General features: G+C 41.8%; 1 protein-coding gene across 4 annotated transcripts in view; it reads right to left on the reverse strand.

Annotated features, from left to right (window-relative positions):
- TERF1 (telomeric repeat binding factor 1) overlaps window positions 1-19,250 on the reverse strand; it is a 65,671-nt gene that overhangs the window by 13,920 nt on the left and 32,501 nt on the right. For 3 of the 4 annotated variants that reach the window (XM_073583840.1, XM_073583839.1, XM_073583837.1), the window contains 4 exons: window positions 19,162-19,238; window positions 14,244-14,318; window positions 12,863-12,913; window positions 170-273 (listed from right to left, as the gene is read on the reverse strand). In XM_073583840.1, coding sequence (XP_073439941.1) covers window positions 170-273; window positions 12,863-12,913; window positions 14,244-14,318; window positions 19,162-19,238 — 307 coding nt within the window. The remainder of the gene's footprint in view (window positions 1-169; window positions 274-12,862; window positions 12,914-14,243; window positions 14,319-19,161; window positions 19,239-19,250) is intronic. The other variant, XM_073583838.1, reaches the window with a different exon arrangement.

A 19,250-nucleotide genomic window follows, 5' to 3' on the forward strand; every position in this document is an offset into this window, starting at 1 on the left:
TTGGTAATTAATAATATATCTAAAGTAATCGTACTCAACACGGAAAAAGGTTTTGCATTTGCAAAAAAATAGGATAAAAACAGTAATGTGCCTGGAACAATGAGAATGTTATCTAACTATTACTACATAGTGGAAGAGTTGCAAACAACGTGAAATTGTCCTGACTCACCTATAATGGATTTGCTTATTGCTCTCTTGCATGTTTTGCCAGGATGCCACGGTGTACCTTGTTCCATAGAGAAGAGTCGCCTCTGAGGTCTGGAAAAGATGGAGCTGAATTATGCTTTACTACTTTGGGTTCACTGGTGTGATGTAAATAAAGTTTAGAAGTGTATTCTCATGTTATGAAATGTGTCCAGTTAGTTAGTATAGCATGAAAATAAGCAAATTTGCAATGGACTATCTGCAGTCATTCTCATGCTGTGAGAACCTTTATTTTACATAGTGTACAGCTTAACCCTTGTCATGGTGGGATGTCTTTTACACTTTTTTGATCAAAAAACTAAATACCCTATGTTATTTAATTGTACTATTACTGTTTACTTTCAGCAGGGTATATGCTCCTTTTGTTTCTATCTTAGTTTTTGTTTTATAGTGTACAGCTTGTTGCCAACGAGACCAAAGGAGACTGGCCAAGTATGTATTTCAATAGTTACATTCCTGACTAAGGAGTTAGCTCATGGGACCCCAGTCGGCTCTCTCCAGACCATTGATTTCTATACAGAGGATAGAAAAATATTCAGGATTGAGAGTCCTCAGTGGTTGATACCTTTTAATGCTAACTGAAAAGATGGTAATACATTGCAAGCTTTCAAGGCTACTCAGGTCTTTTCATCAGGCATTGACTAATACAAAATCCGAAGAATCACATATTTATGCACAACACAGCACAGAAAAAAAGCAATAGATACGACAAGTGACGTGAAGCAGAACTATCATTATGGGGGAGTGATAGACAGTTATGGCCATAAATATTGGACCAGTTCATAGATAAGGAGTGAAAGTTTTATTGTCCTCTGATTGGGGTCTGGTAATGTGTTGTGATGCCCACACAAGGTCTTAGGAGCAAATTTGCTAATTGATGTAAAAGACATAAATCCATGCAACACATTCATTCCTGCACTGAGAGTGTCAAAGGTCATCATGAGTTTGTACTCCCAGACTTTTCTGTCTCTCTGAGATGTGAAGTTACCTTTCAATACCAGTAATTTCATGTCCATGGTGCTATGATCAGGCATACAAAAATGTTTTGCCACAGGTAGATCCATTCTTTTTTCTCTTATTGCTTAGCGATGAGAATTCATCCTTGTTCTCAGTTTTTGCCCAGTCTCCCCCACATACATATGTAAGACGCAACTGTAGCGTATCTGCTGTTAAAGTGCCGGTGTGCTTACAGCCGCCACTCACAGTATAGAGAGAAGTGCAGTGAGCCATGACTATAACTGTCCCCTGCACTACCCTTGTAACACGAGCTGGCGGCTCCTGCGAGGAAATGAGCTCATTTTCTCCCAGTAGCCGCACTTTCAGTAAAGCGGCTGAGCAGCATTTGCAAAACCATTTACATCCACACACTCCCCCCATGACCCTATATCTGCAGGTAAATAGTATTCCTAGGTGAATGGTTTTCTTTAAGAACCATTTAGTGAAAAATTCTTCACATTCTAATTTAAGCTCTGTTTCAATCTCTAATGGTTGTCAAGCTTTGCTTGCAGTCAGTGGAAAGATCTTTGCGTGCATTTATTAGCTAAAAAAAACAAACAAACTTCTTGTTATGTCTTAAGACTGGGAAAAACAGAAAAAGTAACGCTTCCCTCATGCTAGGATTGTTGTTGTAACTAAAATCGCATTTTCACAGGCCGATAATCATTCACATTAAAAGTATACTACCCTTCATCCACATTAATTATATGATGTTCATGGTTTGAGCAACTGAATATGTGCGAAAACAACAACAACAAAAAATCTTGTTCATCTTTTGAAAATTGTGTAATAGTGGCGATCGTTCGCTCGTTCAGCAATTAAACTGGAAAGAGGAGAAGTGGAAATTCAAGTCCTAAAGATGAACGGCTTTTATTTATTGGTTGGTTCAGAGGCAGTTAGAACATTGAAGTGAGCACATATTGCTAATTATTGCAAATGCTACTATTCATAGAAAACTGAAACCGTTTATCGAACATTTTATCACCAATTCGATTATATACACAAATGGAAATCCAAAAAATAAGGGAAAAAAAGCAGCACACTTCGTTTAACATATCATAAAAAAGCTAAGTCCTTTATTTTAGAAAAGCATACATGGACAAGGTTTATGAGGGCAGGACAAGTGCAGGCATGCAAACAAGAAATAGGACTACGGCCGTTTCGCGTTAAACATGCTTCCACAGGTCCAGATATGATACGCTAAATGAAGTGTGCTGCTTTTTTTCCTTATTTTTTGGATTGATTCTTGTGTGCTTTTTCAAGCAAGCACCTTCACCACTGTGCTTTCACCTTGCAAAGTGTTGCTGACTCTAGTCCACCCACTCCACCAGTACGTAGACTGTTTCTTAGTGCCATTCTATTTTTTTTCTTTTTGGATTTCCTTACAGAAATGGAAATGCTTATACAAAAAATGTCCTGGAAAACAAGGAATTGCAAATGAACAGTCAACAGTGTTCTTCAGATCAATATGATTATGTAGATACTAAATTTGTCTATTTCTTTATAAAAAAAAAAAAAAAGAAAAATTGTTGCCATTTTTCAAGATCTGTAACTTTTTAAATTTTTCGTTGATGGAGCCTTGTTTTTGCACCCTGAGTAAAATATCGATATTTGCAGATGATACAAAACTATGTAAAGCAGTCAATACCAGAAGATATTATTCTGCTACAGATGGATCTGGATAAGTTGGAAACTTGGGCCGAAAGGTGGCAGATGCGGTTTACCAATGATAAATGTAAGGTTATACACATGGGAAGAAGGAATCAATATCACCATTACACACTGAATGGTAAACCACTGGGTAAATCTGACATGGAGAAGGACTTGGGGATCCTAGTTAATGATAAACTTACCTGGAGCAGCCAGTGCCAGGCAGCGGCTGCCAAGGCAAACAGGATCATGGGGTGCATTAAAAGAGGTCTGGATATACATGATGAGAGCATTATACTGCCTCTGTACAAATCTCTGGTTAGACCGCACATGGAGTACTGTGTACAGTTTTGGGCACTGGTGCTCAGGAAGGATATAATGAAACTAGAGCGGGTACAAAGGAGGGCAACAAAAGTAATAAAGGGGATGGGGGAACTACAATACCCAGAGAGATTAGCAAAATTAGGATTATTTAGTCTAGAAATAAGATGACTGAGGGGCGATCTAATAACCATGTATAAGTATATAAGGGGACAATATAAATATCTCTCCGAGGATCTGTTTATACCAAGGAAGGTGACGGTCACAAGAGGGCATTCTCTGTGTCCGGAGGAGAGAAGGTTTTTCCACCAACATAGGATTCTTTACTGTTACGGCAGTGAGAATCTGGAATTCCCTGCCTGAGGAGGTGGTGACGGCAGACTCAGTCGAGGGGTTCGAGAGGCCTGGATGTCTTCCTGGAGCGTCACAATATTGTATCTTACAGTTATTAGGTTCTTTAGAAGGACATAGATCTGGGGATTTATTCTGATGGAATATAGGCTGAACTGGATGGACAAATGTCTTTTTTCGGCCTTGCTAATTATGTTACTATGAGTTGACATTTTTAATGGATACCATTTTGGTTTGAATATGACATTTTAATCACTTTTTCTTGAATTCTTTTGTTACGAAATGCGTTTAAATGTAATATTTTGATAGGTCAGATTTTTATGGACATGATACCAAGGATATTGATATTTCTATATTTTTCTATTTCTTTATTTTTGAAAGGGGGAAAGGTACTGTATGTGTTTTAAACTTTTCCACTTTGTGTTTTGATATATATTTTTTTCTTTTTCACTTTATTTTGTACTTTTCCTAATGAAATTGAACCTGCTATCGCATATACTATATACTGCAATACCACAGCAGTATATTGCAGTACATCGTGAAATCGTGGTTCTCCAATGAAGCTCAGACTATGGCGGAGCTTCACAGGAGGACTAACATGGCAGTTATAGGCTGCCCTCGCCACTGCAGTTACTGGCAGATGCCAACTATGTAATACAGCCGGCATCTGTCTGGCATGAAACAGGCTCAGCTTAATACTTTCCTTAGTGACCCATGATGAAAAAGGTGTCTCACGTATTGTTATAGAGTTAAAAAAAATGGATGTGTGAAGGGTTCCATAAAACTCTATTGGGCAATGTGCCGTTTGGTTTAACCCTTTCACCACCTTGGGTTTTTCCGTTTTTGAGGTTTCGTTCTTTAATCCCCTTTTCCAGAGACATAATTTTTTTATTTTTCCGTCAATATGGCCATGTGAGGGCTGTTAGGGGCACATGTCAACTGATAAAATCGGCTGACATGTATTGGAAATGTTGTGAGCTCATCGATGGAGCCCATAGCAAACGGGGAGGCGACCTTGGACGTATAGGTACGTCCAAGGTCATAAAGGGTTTAAGTGAGCTCTGTTCCGACTCCGCCCCCTCCTGTAATAAGCACCTCAGTGTCTATAGAGGGCATGGCGTGGGCAGGGTTTGCCTTCTCAGCTCTGCTGTATTGCTAAATCTAAAAACTGTGTCAGAATGACTGCACTCAGTAATCTAAGTGAAACATCTTTGGATTCAGGGTCTCTTTGCATACATCATGTTGCTCTCAGATGAGATAGCAAAAACCTGCTGACAGATTCCCTTTAAAAACAGGTTTCCTGCAGGTAATCTGGTTCTGTCTTGGTCTTCAAAAATATACCCCTTGTGGAAAAGGTCATTGACCACACAATTTTTTGATATTTCATTATGAAATCTGGAAATACCTTTATTTTTTTGCATCATCTTTGAATAAGCGGGTGCATTACTGTAAAAAAGTTGTAATTTGTACCATTTTGGGGCACATATAAGTTAGCATCTATGGTTTATGAAAAAAAAAGGCCCCTATTAGGGTACACCCTATTATGCCATAAGTTTCTTACAAGAGACAACCCTGGGGGATCTTTAGCTAATTGCAAGCTGGCTCCATAATATTTTCTAAGCAATTACAAGAGGGTCCATCCTTCTTCTACAATGCGGAGATCACGTTTCACAGACGGGTAACAGCCATGATCAAAGTCTTCTTTATTCCCAGAGACTGCAGCTCTAAAGCAGTCATATCCTACAACCGTTCCCCTACTGGTGAACAATGTGTGGATACAACGATAGTGCATGTGGGGCTACCTTGATGTTATAGTAAATTAAGCCCTTATTGACCAGGCCACATTTTTCAAATCTGACAAGTGTCCCTTTTTATGTGAATGATATGTTCTGGAATGTTTCAACCTATCCCAGTGATTTTGAGAATGTTTTTTTATTTTTGTGAGACATTATATTTTATGATAGTGGTAAGCTTTGGTTGATATGTTTTGTGTTTATTTATTAAAAAAATCAGAATTTTTTTCAAAAATGTCTAAAAATTAGCAATTTTCAAAATTGTAATGATTATCCTGTTAATCCAGGTAGTCATACCACATAAATAATCGTTAATAAATAACAATTAAATCAAGTGACTTTGGGGTACCTATATACTGGAATCTTTTAAGGAATTAATGCAAAGTGCCATAACAGGAAAGAAAATTTTTGGGTCGTAAATTATTTTGGCAGTGAATTGGCATGGCAACCATCAGGACTACACAATCATGATCTCAAGGTGCCGATGGGGTTAAAGAGGAAGCCCCCACACACTGTTAACCATCTAGTCACTATTGATAGCAGCATATAAGGGGTTAAACATCCATGGTCGGTGCCAACACCAGTCGTGACTGATGCAGCAGGGTGTCAGCTATAGTGTACAGCTCACAGCTGCTGCATTTTCACCCATCGGGGGACGCTATTCCCTTATATCTCAGGTCAGTTTTGAGCCATACTGGTGGTCAGTAAGCATTTAGGTGCACAAACCACCTAAAGCCACTGACGTACCATTACTAGCCTCCAATGAAAAGTGAACCTGTGAAGTACAGTATTCAGATGTACGGGACATCTTGTTCTTCGGGATCCATTTTTGTGCTTGCAACGCCATTTTGTTGTTTACGAGTTAAATTTTGTAACTTAACTAGATGAAAGTTCACGGCTGTTATGAAACCAGACTGTTCTAGCTTGTACAAGATATGAGATGAGACCCTAAAAGAATGTGCTATTGTTCTATATTCTACGTCACGCAGCTAGGGACATATTCTGATTTTCTTGCAATACTATTGGCTTAAATGTATTACGATTCTATTGGTAGCTGTATACTTTGCATAATTAAGCAGAATGCTATGTAATGTGAGATTCAGTAAAGGGGCTCAGTGATCTGCCTCGATCCTCCCGTACAGAGACCCCCGTCTCCGTGTGGTCATTCCCAGTTGCTAGCAACGCCCTGTAAATTAATTTGGAAATCACTGGCTCAACCGTGAAGGGTTAATTTAGCCCTACCTCAACAGTCTTGGCGCCCAAACGTGGGGCCCCCGAGTAGGGACGCCTCTGCCCCCGGAGGACAACAAGACAAAGGACCCTCGGAGCGGACACAGGTGTTGGAAAATTGGGACTGATCACCCCCCCACAGCCGCGGTAAGTTGGCAGTTATACTGTTCAGACTGGCCGTTGGTGTGGTTTTCCTGTGCTTGTTGCTGCAAAGAGGATCTGAGGTTTGTCCCCGTGGTGGGGTGATTCGTGGGTGGAATCATATAGAGGTGTAGTCCCGTTGGGGGCCCAGTGCTCGAACCGTACCTCATAAGGGACGGACACCCCGGATTGACCAGTGATTGTGACTCTCTTTATAGTCAAAATATCCTGAAATACTGAATTCACTGTTAGTAGTCAGGCGTGGTGAGTGATCGAAGATGGGTAGGATACGTAACTCAGGTATATATATATATATAACCAGAGGTGTCCGGAGGGATAGTCTGAGACGCCCTCCTCCTTTCACTGAGTACCGCGAATTTTGGGCAATCCCAGAGGGGGATTATTGACCCTGTGGAACAGACTGAGACGGCCGCTCCAGTATTGTGCACAACTGAAGTAAGGATATTTAGCTCTAAATGAGAGAATCTGTGGAAGGAAAAGAAGAATTTTGTGGCTTGGCACATGAATTGTGTGACGAAGGTGTTAGGAAGAACAGAGAAAGTGAATTCTGATTGTTTCTGTTACTGCTATGTTGAAGAAGGAAAAATTGTCTATTATTATGGCAAAGACGGAATGTATTGTGGTTCAAGAAAGTGACTGTGCTGTGAGAATGTGGTTACGAAGGAACTAAGATTGATATTAATGTGTCAGGGAAATAGTTAAAAGTGATGATTTGAAAGAAGAGGTCTCCCTGCTAGATGACAATTGTACAAGGAGACCGAGAGTCGCAGCCCCCACCTTTTCTTTGTTAAACGCTCACAGTATCTCTTATGAGCCACCGCAGAAGAATTTAACCCATCTGTTCAGCGTACAGAAAAAAAACAAAACAAAGGCAAACAGCAGCCTCCAGCCCCCACCGCAGCTGCGAGCACAGTGTGCCCTTCAGCCCCCTTCCTCGACTTCAGCTAGTGGGAACCCTGCTCCTCAGCCCCTCCCTGCTAATTCTCGTTACTGCTCAGTTCGTGATCTCTCCCACATGTCCTGTAAATTTACTAGGGGTAGATTAATTATCACAGTACCGCTCCAGAATACAATTCCAAGATGATGGTCAGATGGTTCTTATGTTATAAAATCCCTATGTAGATGAAGACAGTGAGGAAATTTGTATTTTGCATGCCTTTCCCACAGTTATGATGGCCCTGATAGGCTCAGATCCATCCCCAATATTGCCTGAGGATCAATGACTCACCCCATACCTCTCAGAGATACTATCTAAACTCTGGTAAAAAAATGGCCAAATGCTATAGGGAAAATGCCCGTAGAACCAGTAAAAGTGTTTCTCAAACCTGGTGCCTAATCCTCATACTCTTTTGTCCCAAATACCCCAGGATGCTGCTTGGTTTACAGTTATTGATCTTACCAATGCCTTCTTTAGCATTCCGTTACACCCAGACTGCCAGTGTCTATTTGCATTCACTTATCAGGGATGACAGTTAACATGGACAGTTATGCCACAAGGGGCCCAAAACAGTCCCAACCAGTTTGCAAAAAAAAAAAAAAAAAAAAAATATGAGCAGGTGTCTTTAGCCATTTCTGCCATTGTTAGCCTCCTTAAGTATCTGGCAGCACTGAACTGTCGGGTTTCGGCCTCGAGACTTCAGTTCTGCCTTGGTCAAGTGATATTCTTGGGTCACTGTCTCCTTCAGGGTGTCAGACACCTCGCAGAAGAAAGAAAAATAGCTGTCAGCTCCCTTCCTTTCCCAAAAGATGAAACTGAACTCCAGCGTTTTCTTGGACTATGTACCTACTGTCGTCAGTGGATACCGGATGCATCCCGCATAATGCAACCCCTTTACAATGCCTTGAAAGACGGCATAATGAACTAGAAGGAAAGATGGCAGTGATGAGGATTACCTCCAATATGATTGTTCTCAACTTCTGACTGAAGAAACAGCTACTCCACCAAATGTGGAGAATCCACTCCCAAATCCTGATCTGGTGTTATACACGGATGGTTCAAGATATGCTGACAAGTTTGGTAGATTCCACACGGGATACGCTGTTACCACAGAGGACACTGTAGTGCACGCAGCTGCTCTCCCGCCCTCAGTCAGCACAAGAAGCAGAACTCCAGGCTCTGTCTACTGCACGTACTTTGGCCAAGAACAGACGGGCTAATATATACACGGACTGACGGTATGCATTTGGTATTGCTCATGATTTTGGGGCTCTGTGGGCCAATCGAGGGTTTATTACTACTGCCGGAACCCCAGTGAAAAATGCTGAAGCTGTTAAAACCCTCATGGACTCGATCAAATTACCTACTCAGGTGGCCATTATCAAAGTTAGGGCGCACGGTCCTAGGAACAGCCCACAGACTGTTGGCAACGCATTTGCGGATATGCAAGCAAAAGCCGCCGCTCTCTTACCCGTTGAACCAACTATGGTGACCACACGCTCTCAGCGTAAACAGTTACAAGAAGCACTGACCCTACAAGAACCTGATGATCTACAACAGACTGAAGTATTCTGTCGAACCCTGTGAGTCCGCTTAATGACGATGCAGAGAATGTCTCCAAAGGAAGAGGTGAAGCAATGGAAGACTGATGGGGCACGTATGGATAATGGTCTCTGGAAAAAAGGAACGACTCGTGTGTCTCCCTAAGCGGATGTACCCTGCTATTGCCATATGGGCACATGGGCCTACACATCGAGGAAAGAATCAGGCCCTTGCACTGGTGCAAAAATTCTACTGGGCCCCGGTTCTCCAGTTGGCCGGAAGCATTCCCTGTTACCAACATGACTGCAAAAACCACAGCGAAGAAACTGGTAATGGAAGTTATATGCAGATATAGGGTTCCAGAAGTTGTTGATATCAAGGTCCGGCCTTTTCTTCTCATGTGTACCAAGAAGCTCTAACAATGCTTAGATCCACTGAAGCCCTCCATACTCCGTATCACCCACAATCCAGTGGGGAAGTTGAGAGGTTAAATGGCACACTGAAGGGACAATTGACCAAAATGATGCAGGAGACTACGGCTCCATGGCCAGAGCTCCTACCCATTGTACTCTACCATATCCGTACTACCCCTATTGTAAAATATGGCCTGTCCCCATATGAGATATTGTTTGGTGCTAGGCCCCCAGTTGCAAATTTCCAGCTTCAGCAGTTATCAGAAGAAACTGACTGTGCTGTTCAATGTGTTATTCAGCTTAGCAAGATTTTTTACTAACACCCATGTTCTAGTTTCCTTTTCTTCTCCAGATTCAGCAGAAACCGACACCTGTCATAACCTGAAGCCTGGTGATTTGGTAGTCGTGAAAAAGGCATGTCAGGAAGTACGGACTAGAACCCTTGTATGACGGTCCCTATGAAGTCCTCCTCATCACCTAACAAGCCAATCGCAAATGAAGGGACATAATGTTTTGGTTTTTCGCATTTTTTATATTATTGGTAACTGCATGGGACAGCCTAAATTCCCCAACTTCCTTGAATAATAAGTTTATACAACATCATGAAAAATTACCGAGAGATTTGTTGGACAATTCCCAGTCTCTGGCAGACTGTTGGATTTGCACATATTCACCAGTGTCAGCCACAAGCATCCCCTTTTTGGCTATCCCTGTTCCACCAGAGGAGTTATTTGCTTGGACTGACTGCTCTGACACACTCGCTAATAATGCCACAGATAATGCTAAATTATGGAATTTAACTGTTGGTATACCTATTGTGGGATACCCCTAGTGACAAGGTAACCTTTCAGGAAGTAATACACAACTTCAATATTTGGCCTACAAAGGAGGGGTATGGGTCCCTAAGAATAAGACTAGTTTAACCAATCTGGGGCAAGTTCCAACGTATGGTCTACAAGTCAGTTTCAATGTAACTTCACACTCCACTGATGCTTTCAAACCAATGTTGCTAGAAAGAAGGTTACATAACACGTCATGGGAATATTCTAATATGTTTCCCCAGGGTTCTAACGAAACCTGTGCCAGTATCCCTGGCAATATATCTTGTAATGAGTCCTCTGAATATGTACTAGGAACCCCCACTTGTGGAAATCCCGATGTAGGTGGTTGTAGTCCTTTAGGGCAATCTCCAGCTTGGTGTATGCTTGAGAATGCATCTGCATTCATAGACTTAGTGCATAGATTGGTACTGCAACATTCAGCCCTATGGGATTTACCTGATGACATGTTCTGGGTATGTGGAGACAATGCTTATAAATAGGTGCCAGTAGGGGTAAGAGGTACTTGTACTCTAGGTCGCTTGACCCCGGCCACCTTTGTTATTCCGAACAGTTGGATACACAGGCTATACCCAAACATACATTATACAAAAGAGCTGCGGACAATTCACACCGCCCTTCAGGGAGACCACATATAGTGCAGATGAGTGTGGCCAATAAAATTGTCAGTTCTATTTTCATTTACCCTATGATTACACAAATATGGGATAAATTGGTTAGGGCCACAGACTATCTAGATGATAAAATTTGGGATATATTGGATATACTTAACACTACTGTTGCTGTCCAAAATCAACTTATTATAGTCACTAATCAACATCCTATAGTGCTGGACTACTTAACAGCAGCACAAGGTGGTATGTGTCAGGTCATTGGACCCGCTTGCTGTCATTATATAGATCCTAACAGTACTATGAAGTTAAGGTTAAAGTTAGAAGATATTCAAAGACTCAGAGAGCAATACGAGAAAGACAATGATCGTACTAAGGACAGTTGGTGGTCAGACACTTTCTCCTTTCTCAATCCAGCCAATTGATTTAAGGGAATTGGGGGCTGGGTAGCTGGGATCTTACAGAGCTTGTTACACATTGCTACCTGTATCCTTGTTGTATATGTGATACTAAAACTTGTTCTTTGGTGTATTTCTGTATGTATTAGGAAATTCTACACTAAGACAGCTAATGATGATACCAAAGGTGTCGTTGCCCCTGCTCTTCTCTGCACCGATCTCAAAAGGCTACTTGATGAAGATGTTGAAGCCAAGCGCACGGCTACCTACAAAAGATCCCCACCACCGTCATCAAAAATTGTTATTCGTGAACTGCAGTATACAGGGGGGACGGGTGCGCCGCGACAGCCATGACTGGTAACACGGCATCAGTCATGTGAAGACCAGTACCCCTCAAGCTGTTAGCTTGGGATAGCACCTCTGATGCTGCATATGTGTTATCAAAATTTATCTAGGGGGGAATTGTGAAGTACAGTATTCAGATGTACGGGACATCTTGTTCTTCGGGATCCATTTTTGTGCTTGCAACGCCATTTTGTTGTTTACGAGTTAAATTTTGTAACTTAACTAGATGAAAGTTCACGGCTGTTATGAAACCAGACTGTTCTAGCTTGTACAAGATATGAGATATGAGATGAGACCCTAAAAGAATGCGCTATTGTTCTATATTCTACGTCACGCAGCTAGGGACATATTCTGATTTTCTTGCAATACTATTGGCTTAAATGTATTACGATTCTATTGGTAGCTGTATACTTTGCATAATTAAGCAGAATGCTATGTAATGTGAGATTCAGTAAAGGGGCTCAGTGATCTGCCTCGATCCTCCTGTACAGAGACCCCCGTCTCCGTGTGGTCATTCCCTGTTGCTAGCAACGCCCTGTAAATTAATTTGGAAATCACTGGCTCAACCGTGAAGGGTTAATTTAGCCCTACCTCAACAAACCGATTGTGCAAAATTACTTTACGAGTTTCATGGAGATCAAGGACTCATGTGAATAGTATCAATCTTTTTACGGTGATGTGTAATATGTTGGTGAAATATAAGAAATTTGACAGAAATTAATGCTTCCATATTGGGAGAGCAAGTCAAGCTTTTTTTTTTTTTTTTTTAATTTTTGATATAATTGCAAGGTTGCTAATAATTTGTTTTCCCACAAACAAGAACTGAGACGTAACCGAGATTTTATCACAATTTTCTTATCCCATACAGTACCTCTTACCTGACTAACACATGTAAAGGTATATGGCTTTTTAGAGAAGAGATCTGATACACTTACTAGTCAGTTGCCTGTGCCACCTGGATATAAGCAGGGTACAAGCAATAAGCATTCTCATGCACAGACCACAAGCAGGGGGTCTTGAAAACGTAAAAGGAAAAAAAAAAAAGGAAAACTAAAGCAAACATATATTACCTTTCTGTTACTTTATCTGTATTGTGTGCAACCTCATCCGGTGATTTGTTACTTGTAAAATAAAAACAGAAACAAATGAGTTTAGCTCCCGGCGTATTATACATTGAATTCAATAGTAAGATGCATTATGGAACAAGCTCATTCTCTCCCATTAGTAGTGGCAGAAATTCATCATTTCAATTTGTGCAGAGAAAGAAATATCAAAGAATATCAAATGCTATAGAGAAATAGATAACAGAACCTGATTCTTCAAGACCGACATTATTCACGCCGGTTTTAAAGCGAACCTGTCAGCAGGATTTTACTCAGTAAACTACAGAAACTGTCAGGTCGGCGCCGTTATACTGATTACAATGATCTCTGGTGATGAAATCCGTCTTGTGGTTGTTTAATATTTATTTATAGCTTCAGTTAATGATATTCTCGTGCTCCGGAGCAGCCTGTAGGGGGGGAGGGGTCTTTATGTGGTGTTCAGCTTACATATTCGTCTGCATGACTTATGACAGGTCACTGGTCCGTCACTAACCTGCCCCTTATTTTACAAACTGCATAAAATATTGTGTGGTTACAAAAAAAAAATTATCATTCACCAAAATGGCACACCACATAAAGCCCTGTCCACACTGCCCCGAAGCACGAGAATCTCATTAACTGAAAACTGCAAATAAAGATTAAACAACAACCACAAGATGGATTTCATCACCAGGTATCATTGTAATCAGTATAACAGCGCCGACCTGACAATCTCGGTAGTTTACTGAGCAATATCCTGCTGACAGTTTCACTTTAGTGAGAGATGCTGGAGTCAGACTCTTCTGATTCATGAAGAGGTATATGCTTCTTCATGAATCTGGAGGGTTGGACGAATGGAGTGCACCTCACCACAAAATCCTACTCCATTCCCTGCTGGAATAACATTTATGTAGTAGCAAATGCTGTCATTAGTCATGAATTTGATGAGTGGCGGTTGCTATGCCTCCTGTTCCAGCTCTGTCCACTCACGGTGTGAGAATGTCTCAAGTTGCACAAAATGAGGCAGCTTTCCAACACTTTTTGTTCCAATACATTGGGGTAGAATTTTTGATGACTTGGGCCAGTGATCTCCTTCAGTCAGCCGTATTTCACGATATGCATTTCAAGTGGAGTTGAAGTAAATAAAATGACTTCATTACTAAAGCGGTTCAACAAGCTAGAGTATAATAATAGTTCCATAGACCTCTTATGAAGCAAATGTACAATATCTAGTAATATAGTCATATAGAATGAGAAAGTATTACAGAGCTTGGTGTGGACTTCACTCTTATCTATTACATCATTCAGTACATTTCCCTCATCATTCACAAGGTTACAGATGGATGACAAGGCAGAACCTTACACTTACTGACTTAAATCCATCCTGCTCTTCTCTTCAGATGTGTCTTTAAACTCACTTGTAGAGATGTCTTCCTCTTGAAAGCTACAAACAATAATTCAGAATATGAAAGCACGTTGCACGACTGACATACTACTAAACACAGGAGGCAATTCTTCTGCGTCTTGAGTCTGGTTTACACCAGGTTCTCCTGCTTGGTCAGCAGGCCATCATGGTAGACTACATTACTGCGTGCAGCTAAAAATTCAGTCACTGCATGAAAGGAGGTCAAAGGAAGGATAAATGTTATATTCTACATTTCATATCCCTCAATGAAGTCATTGATTTTCTTTGGAAAATAACCGAGGACCATCTTTCAGCGTTTACCCAGGAGCCCAAGATGGAGTGCGGAACAATACATGCAGCTCTGGACAGATACACTGTTATATAGTCTAGAACTCTGGCAGTGCTGGATTAAGGCTGATAGAAGCCTCTGGGATGTTGGTGCCCCGTCACAGAAACCAAGACCCCATCTGACCCTGCAGAGCAAAGTGCAAGGATGCAAGGAGAACTGTTTACCGGCATCAACTGTTCACTTTTTGCTTCATTACACGGTGTGCATAATTAGGCAATGCAGTATTTAGCCCATATCAATTTTATGCAGATTTTCCAACTCTAAGCTTAATAACCTTGAATGCTTATTGGATGAAGCAGATCATATGATGTGTACAGTGGGTACAGAAAATATTCAGACCCCTTTACATTGTTCACTCTTTGCTTCATTGCAGCCATTTGGTAAATTCAAAAAAGTTCATTTTTTTCTCATTAATGTACACTCTGCACTCCATCTTGACTGAGAAAAAAAAACAAAAAAAAAAAAAACAACAAATGTAGAAATTTTTGCAAATTTATTAAACCCCCCCCCCCCCTGAAATATTGGTCATAAAGTATTCAGACCCTTTTCTCAGACACTCATATTTAAAGGGAATCTGTCACCTACTTTTGGCGGGCTATCTAAATGAGGTCTGTCCGGTCCGATGGGCGGTGTTTCCGATCGTTGCCGCCTCCCCATCCTTGGCCGCCGTCCGCTGTTTGTTCATGAATAGGAGTAGGTTCCGCCACCTTTTGCATGTGCGCTATGCATTCTTGTCTCGCGCACGAGCAGTATGCTTTGCCCAACTGCGGGCAAAGCCAAAAAGCCTGACTGCGCATGCGTGGTTAATTAAGCCCCGGAAGTATTTTGCTGTGTTCCGGGGCCTAGTTAACCGGCGCATGCGCAGTAAGGCTTTCCGGCTTTGCCCGCAGTTGGGCAAAGCATACTGCGCGTGCCAAGAATGCTTAGCGCACGCGCAAAAGATGGTGGACACCTACTCCTATTCATGAAAAAACTGCGGAGGGCGGCCAAGGATGGGGAGGTGGCAACGATCGGAAACACCGCCCATCGGACAGGACAAACATCATTTAAATAGCCCGCCAAAAGTAGGTGACAGATTCCCTTTAAGTCACATGCTGTCCATTTCCTTGTGATCCTCCTTGAGATGGTTCTACTCCTTCATTGGAGTCCTGCTGTGTTTAAATAAACTGATAGGACTTGATTTGCAAAGGCGAACACCTGTCTATATAAAAGACCTCACAGTGCGTGTCAAGGTACTGTCACACTAAGCGATATCGCTAGCAATATCGCTATAACTTGTGACGTTATAGCGATATTGCTAGCGACATCGCTGTGTCTGATACTTACCTCCGACCGGCTCCCCCGCTGGTTATCGCTGATCGCGCGAGAACGTCCAGGACCGTTTCTCGTCGTCAGCTTCCTGCGGCACTTCCTGCTGTGATGACGAGCGACGCGTGGAGCAGGGCGGGAGGACGCAGGATCGCCTGGTGTGACAGGTAAGTAACGACCCCTGACCCCTGCGATGTCGCTGGTGAGATCTGCCTGTGTGGCAGCTCACTAGCGACCACTTAGCGATGTACCAGCGATCCTGACCGCGTCATATCACTGGTCGGGATCGCTGGTGCATCGCTAAGTGTGACAGTACCTTCAGACCAAATGAGAATCATGAGGTCAAAGGAAATGGCCAAGGAGCTCAGAGATAGAATTGTGGCAAGGCACAGATCTGGCCAAGGTTACAAAAGAATTTCTGCAGTACTCAAGGTTCCTAAGAGCACAGTGGCCTCCATAATCGTCAAAAAAAAATAAAACCTCACCTTTTACTTTTTTTAAATATTCAGGCTTCAGGTTTAACCTTTAGGATTGAAAAAGCACTGTAGTTGATTTGTTTAATAATAAAATTAATCATCAAAAATACAAATTGCCTAATATATGTGCACACAGCGTACATTCATTCCCCTATGCCCACTCTTCTTTAGTACCTCATTTGAAAAGCTGCTCCTCTTTCCTGACAGCTACTTACTCTATAGTAGAGATAAATAAGATCGGTCTGACAGCAGCTGAGCTGGTATACTGTATACAGACGTATATAGCTAGCAACGAGAGCAGTGGGCGCTGAGCTCCCTCTAGTGGTATATAAGTGTAGGTGGTAAATATTTTAATGTTTAGGTCAATGTCAGCTCTAAAAACTGTGGATCTGTTCAAAACATGTAATTATAAAGTCTGCAGTCATTTCTACTGTAGGCTGTAAAATGAGCCCGAATAGAGATCTGCTCTGTGAGAATTGCTCACAGTCAGGCAGAAGCAGCCCATGTATCATTACACGTCGGCCTGTCAGCAGAATAGAGTGTATATAAAACTTCCCTGGGTATAACAATTGATCCCTGGGGGGCTACAGAAGACAGCCCACTGCAATCAGCTGGTTTACAGTTTAATGTGTTATAATGTCTTTGTTGCATCACCTTACATGTCTTAAAGGAAAATCCATTAAAAAACAATCTCGCTCATTGATGACGGAGGTTTGTGGTTGCTTACTTTTGTCCTTCCTGAACAGGATAAACTATTAAAGAGGTTGTCCACTACTAGGAAAACCTTATGAGCAAAATGCTTGCCTCAATAAAATAATAAAGCTTATACTCCCCTCTCGTGCCGACATTATTCCCACAGTGTCGGCACTAGCTCTTGTGGGGCCCCCGTGTGGTGTTGTGACACGTGACGGCATTGCCCAATCAGCACTGGCGTCAGTCTCCGCTTTCGGACAAATCGAACATGAAGAGGAAGTCTGGGCTGCAGCTGGGGATGACTTCCTCTTTATGTTCGATTTGTCTGAAGGTGATGACAGTGCTGATTAGGTGCCAGCGTCACAACACAACACGGGGGCTCCGGGAGAACAAATGCCGACACGGGAGGGGACTATAGGCTTTATTATTTTATTGGGACCAAGAGAGGGTTATAAGATGAAGTTGTCTAAGTGGTGGACAACTTCTTTAATGTTAATAAAATCCATAACAATACATAAAGTCATCTTGTGCAGACGCTGAGTATTAATTCCTGGAGATGTCAAGTCTAAATTGATAAGTCTGAATTCAGTCTCTGTGATTGCAGACTCATAGAATGATAAAATGTTAGAGTTGGAAGGGACCTCAAGTGTGATCGTGTCCAATCCTCTGCTCAATGCAGTAATCACTAAACCATCTCAGACAGATATCTGTCCAGCCTCTGTTTGAAGACTTCCATTGAAGGAGAATTCGACACATCTCATGGCAGCTTGTTCCACTCATTGATCACCCTCACTGTCAAAAAGTTTTTTCTAATATCTAATCTCTATCTTTTGGCTTTCAGTTTCATTCCGTTGCTTCTCGCGTTTCCATGTGCAAATGAAAATAATGATGATCCCTCTACACTGCAACATCCACTCAGATATTTGTAAACAGCTATTAAGTCTCTTCTTAGCCTTCTTTTTTGCAAGCTAAACATTCCCAGACTTAACCGTTCCTTGCAGGACAGTCTGCTCACCATCCTGGTAGCTCTTCTCCGAACTTCCTCCAGTTTTTCAATTTCTATTTGAAAATGTGGTGCCCAGAACTGAACACTGTATTGTAGATGAGGACTGACCAAGGAGGAGTAGAGGGGGAGATAATTACTTGACGTGATCTAGACTGTATGCTTCTCTTAAAGCATCCCAGAACTGTGTTTGCCTTTTTTGCAGCTGCATCACACTGTTGACTCATGTGCAGTCTGTAATCTATTAGTATACTCAAGTCTTTTTCACATGTGCTGTTACTTAGTTTTATTCCTCCCATTCTGTAGATGTAATTTTCTTTTTTCTTGACCAGATGTAGAATCTTGCATTTCTCCCTGTTAAATACCATTCTATTAGTCGCTGCCCATTGTTCAAGCTCATCTAGATCCTTCTGAATCCTCTTTCTCTGTCTTCTTTAGTGTTCGTTATCTCTCCTAGCTTTTTAATTAACCTTTAATTCCCTTATCTAGATAATTTTTAAAAATGTTGAACAACACTGCGGCCAGGACAGAGCCTTGTGGTACTCCACTTGAAACACTCTTCCAATTGGATGTGCAACCATTTATTACCACACTCTGAGTATGATCACTGAACCAGTTATGAATCTACCTAACCGTAGCCTTGACAATCCCATAAAATACTTATATACATTCTTATCATGAGTCCCTTCAACGCACGCACTCTGTGCTGTGAGGACTCACCAGTTTCTGAGCCGGGACCGGAAGGTTCGTATACGTAATATATACTCCCAATCATAGTCCATCTAGTGGGTGTGTCACTAGGTTTTGAGCGAGGCAGCGTTCTACAAGTCTATGGAGCGAGGCCGCGCCCAATAGTCGGGTTCTGGCCAGGGGTATGCATAACGCATATGTCCCCGCCGACCCCGGTTCAGAAATAGTCAAATCCTTGCAGCGCCCAGTGCGTGTTTGAGGGGGATTCATGAGTGTGCAGTCCGGACAACCCTTTTAAGTATTATTTAAAAAAATATATAATAAAGCAAGGTCCACTAATGTGCTGTACAGTATTGGTAGTACCTTGTATTACTCGGTGCTTCATTCTCTCTTGGCTGGATTTCCAAATTCCCTTTGGCTTCTACCATTTTTGTTGCTGCCTAAAAATTTGA

Source organism: Dendrobates tinctorius, unplaced genomic scaffold (assembly GCF_039654945.1).
Source record: "Dendrobates tinctorius isolate UK_male_01 unplaced genomic scaffold, ASM3965494v1 ptg000082l, whole genome shotgun sequence".
Lineage (NCBI taxonomy): Eukaryota > Metazoa > Chordata > Amphibia > Anura > Dendrobatidae > Dendrobates > Dendrobates tinctorius.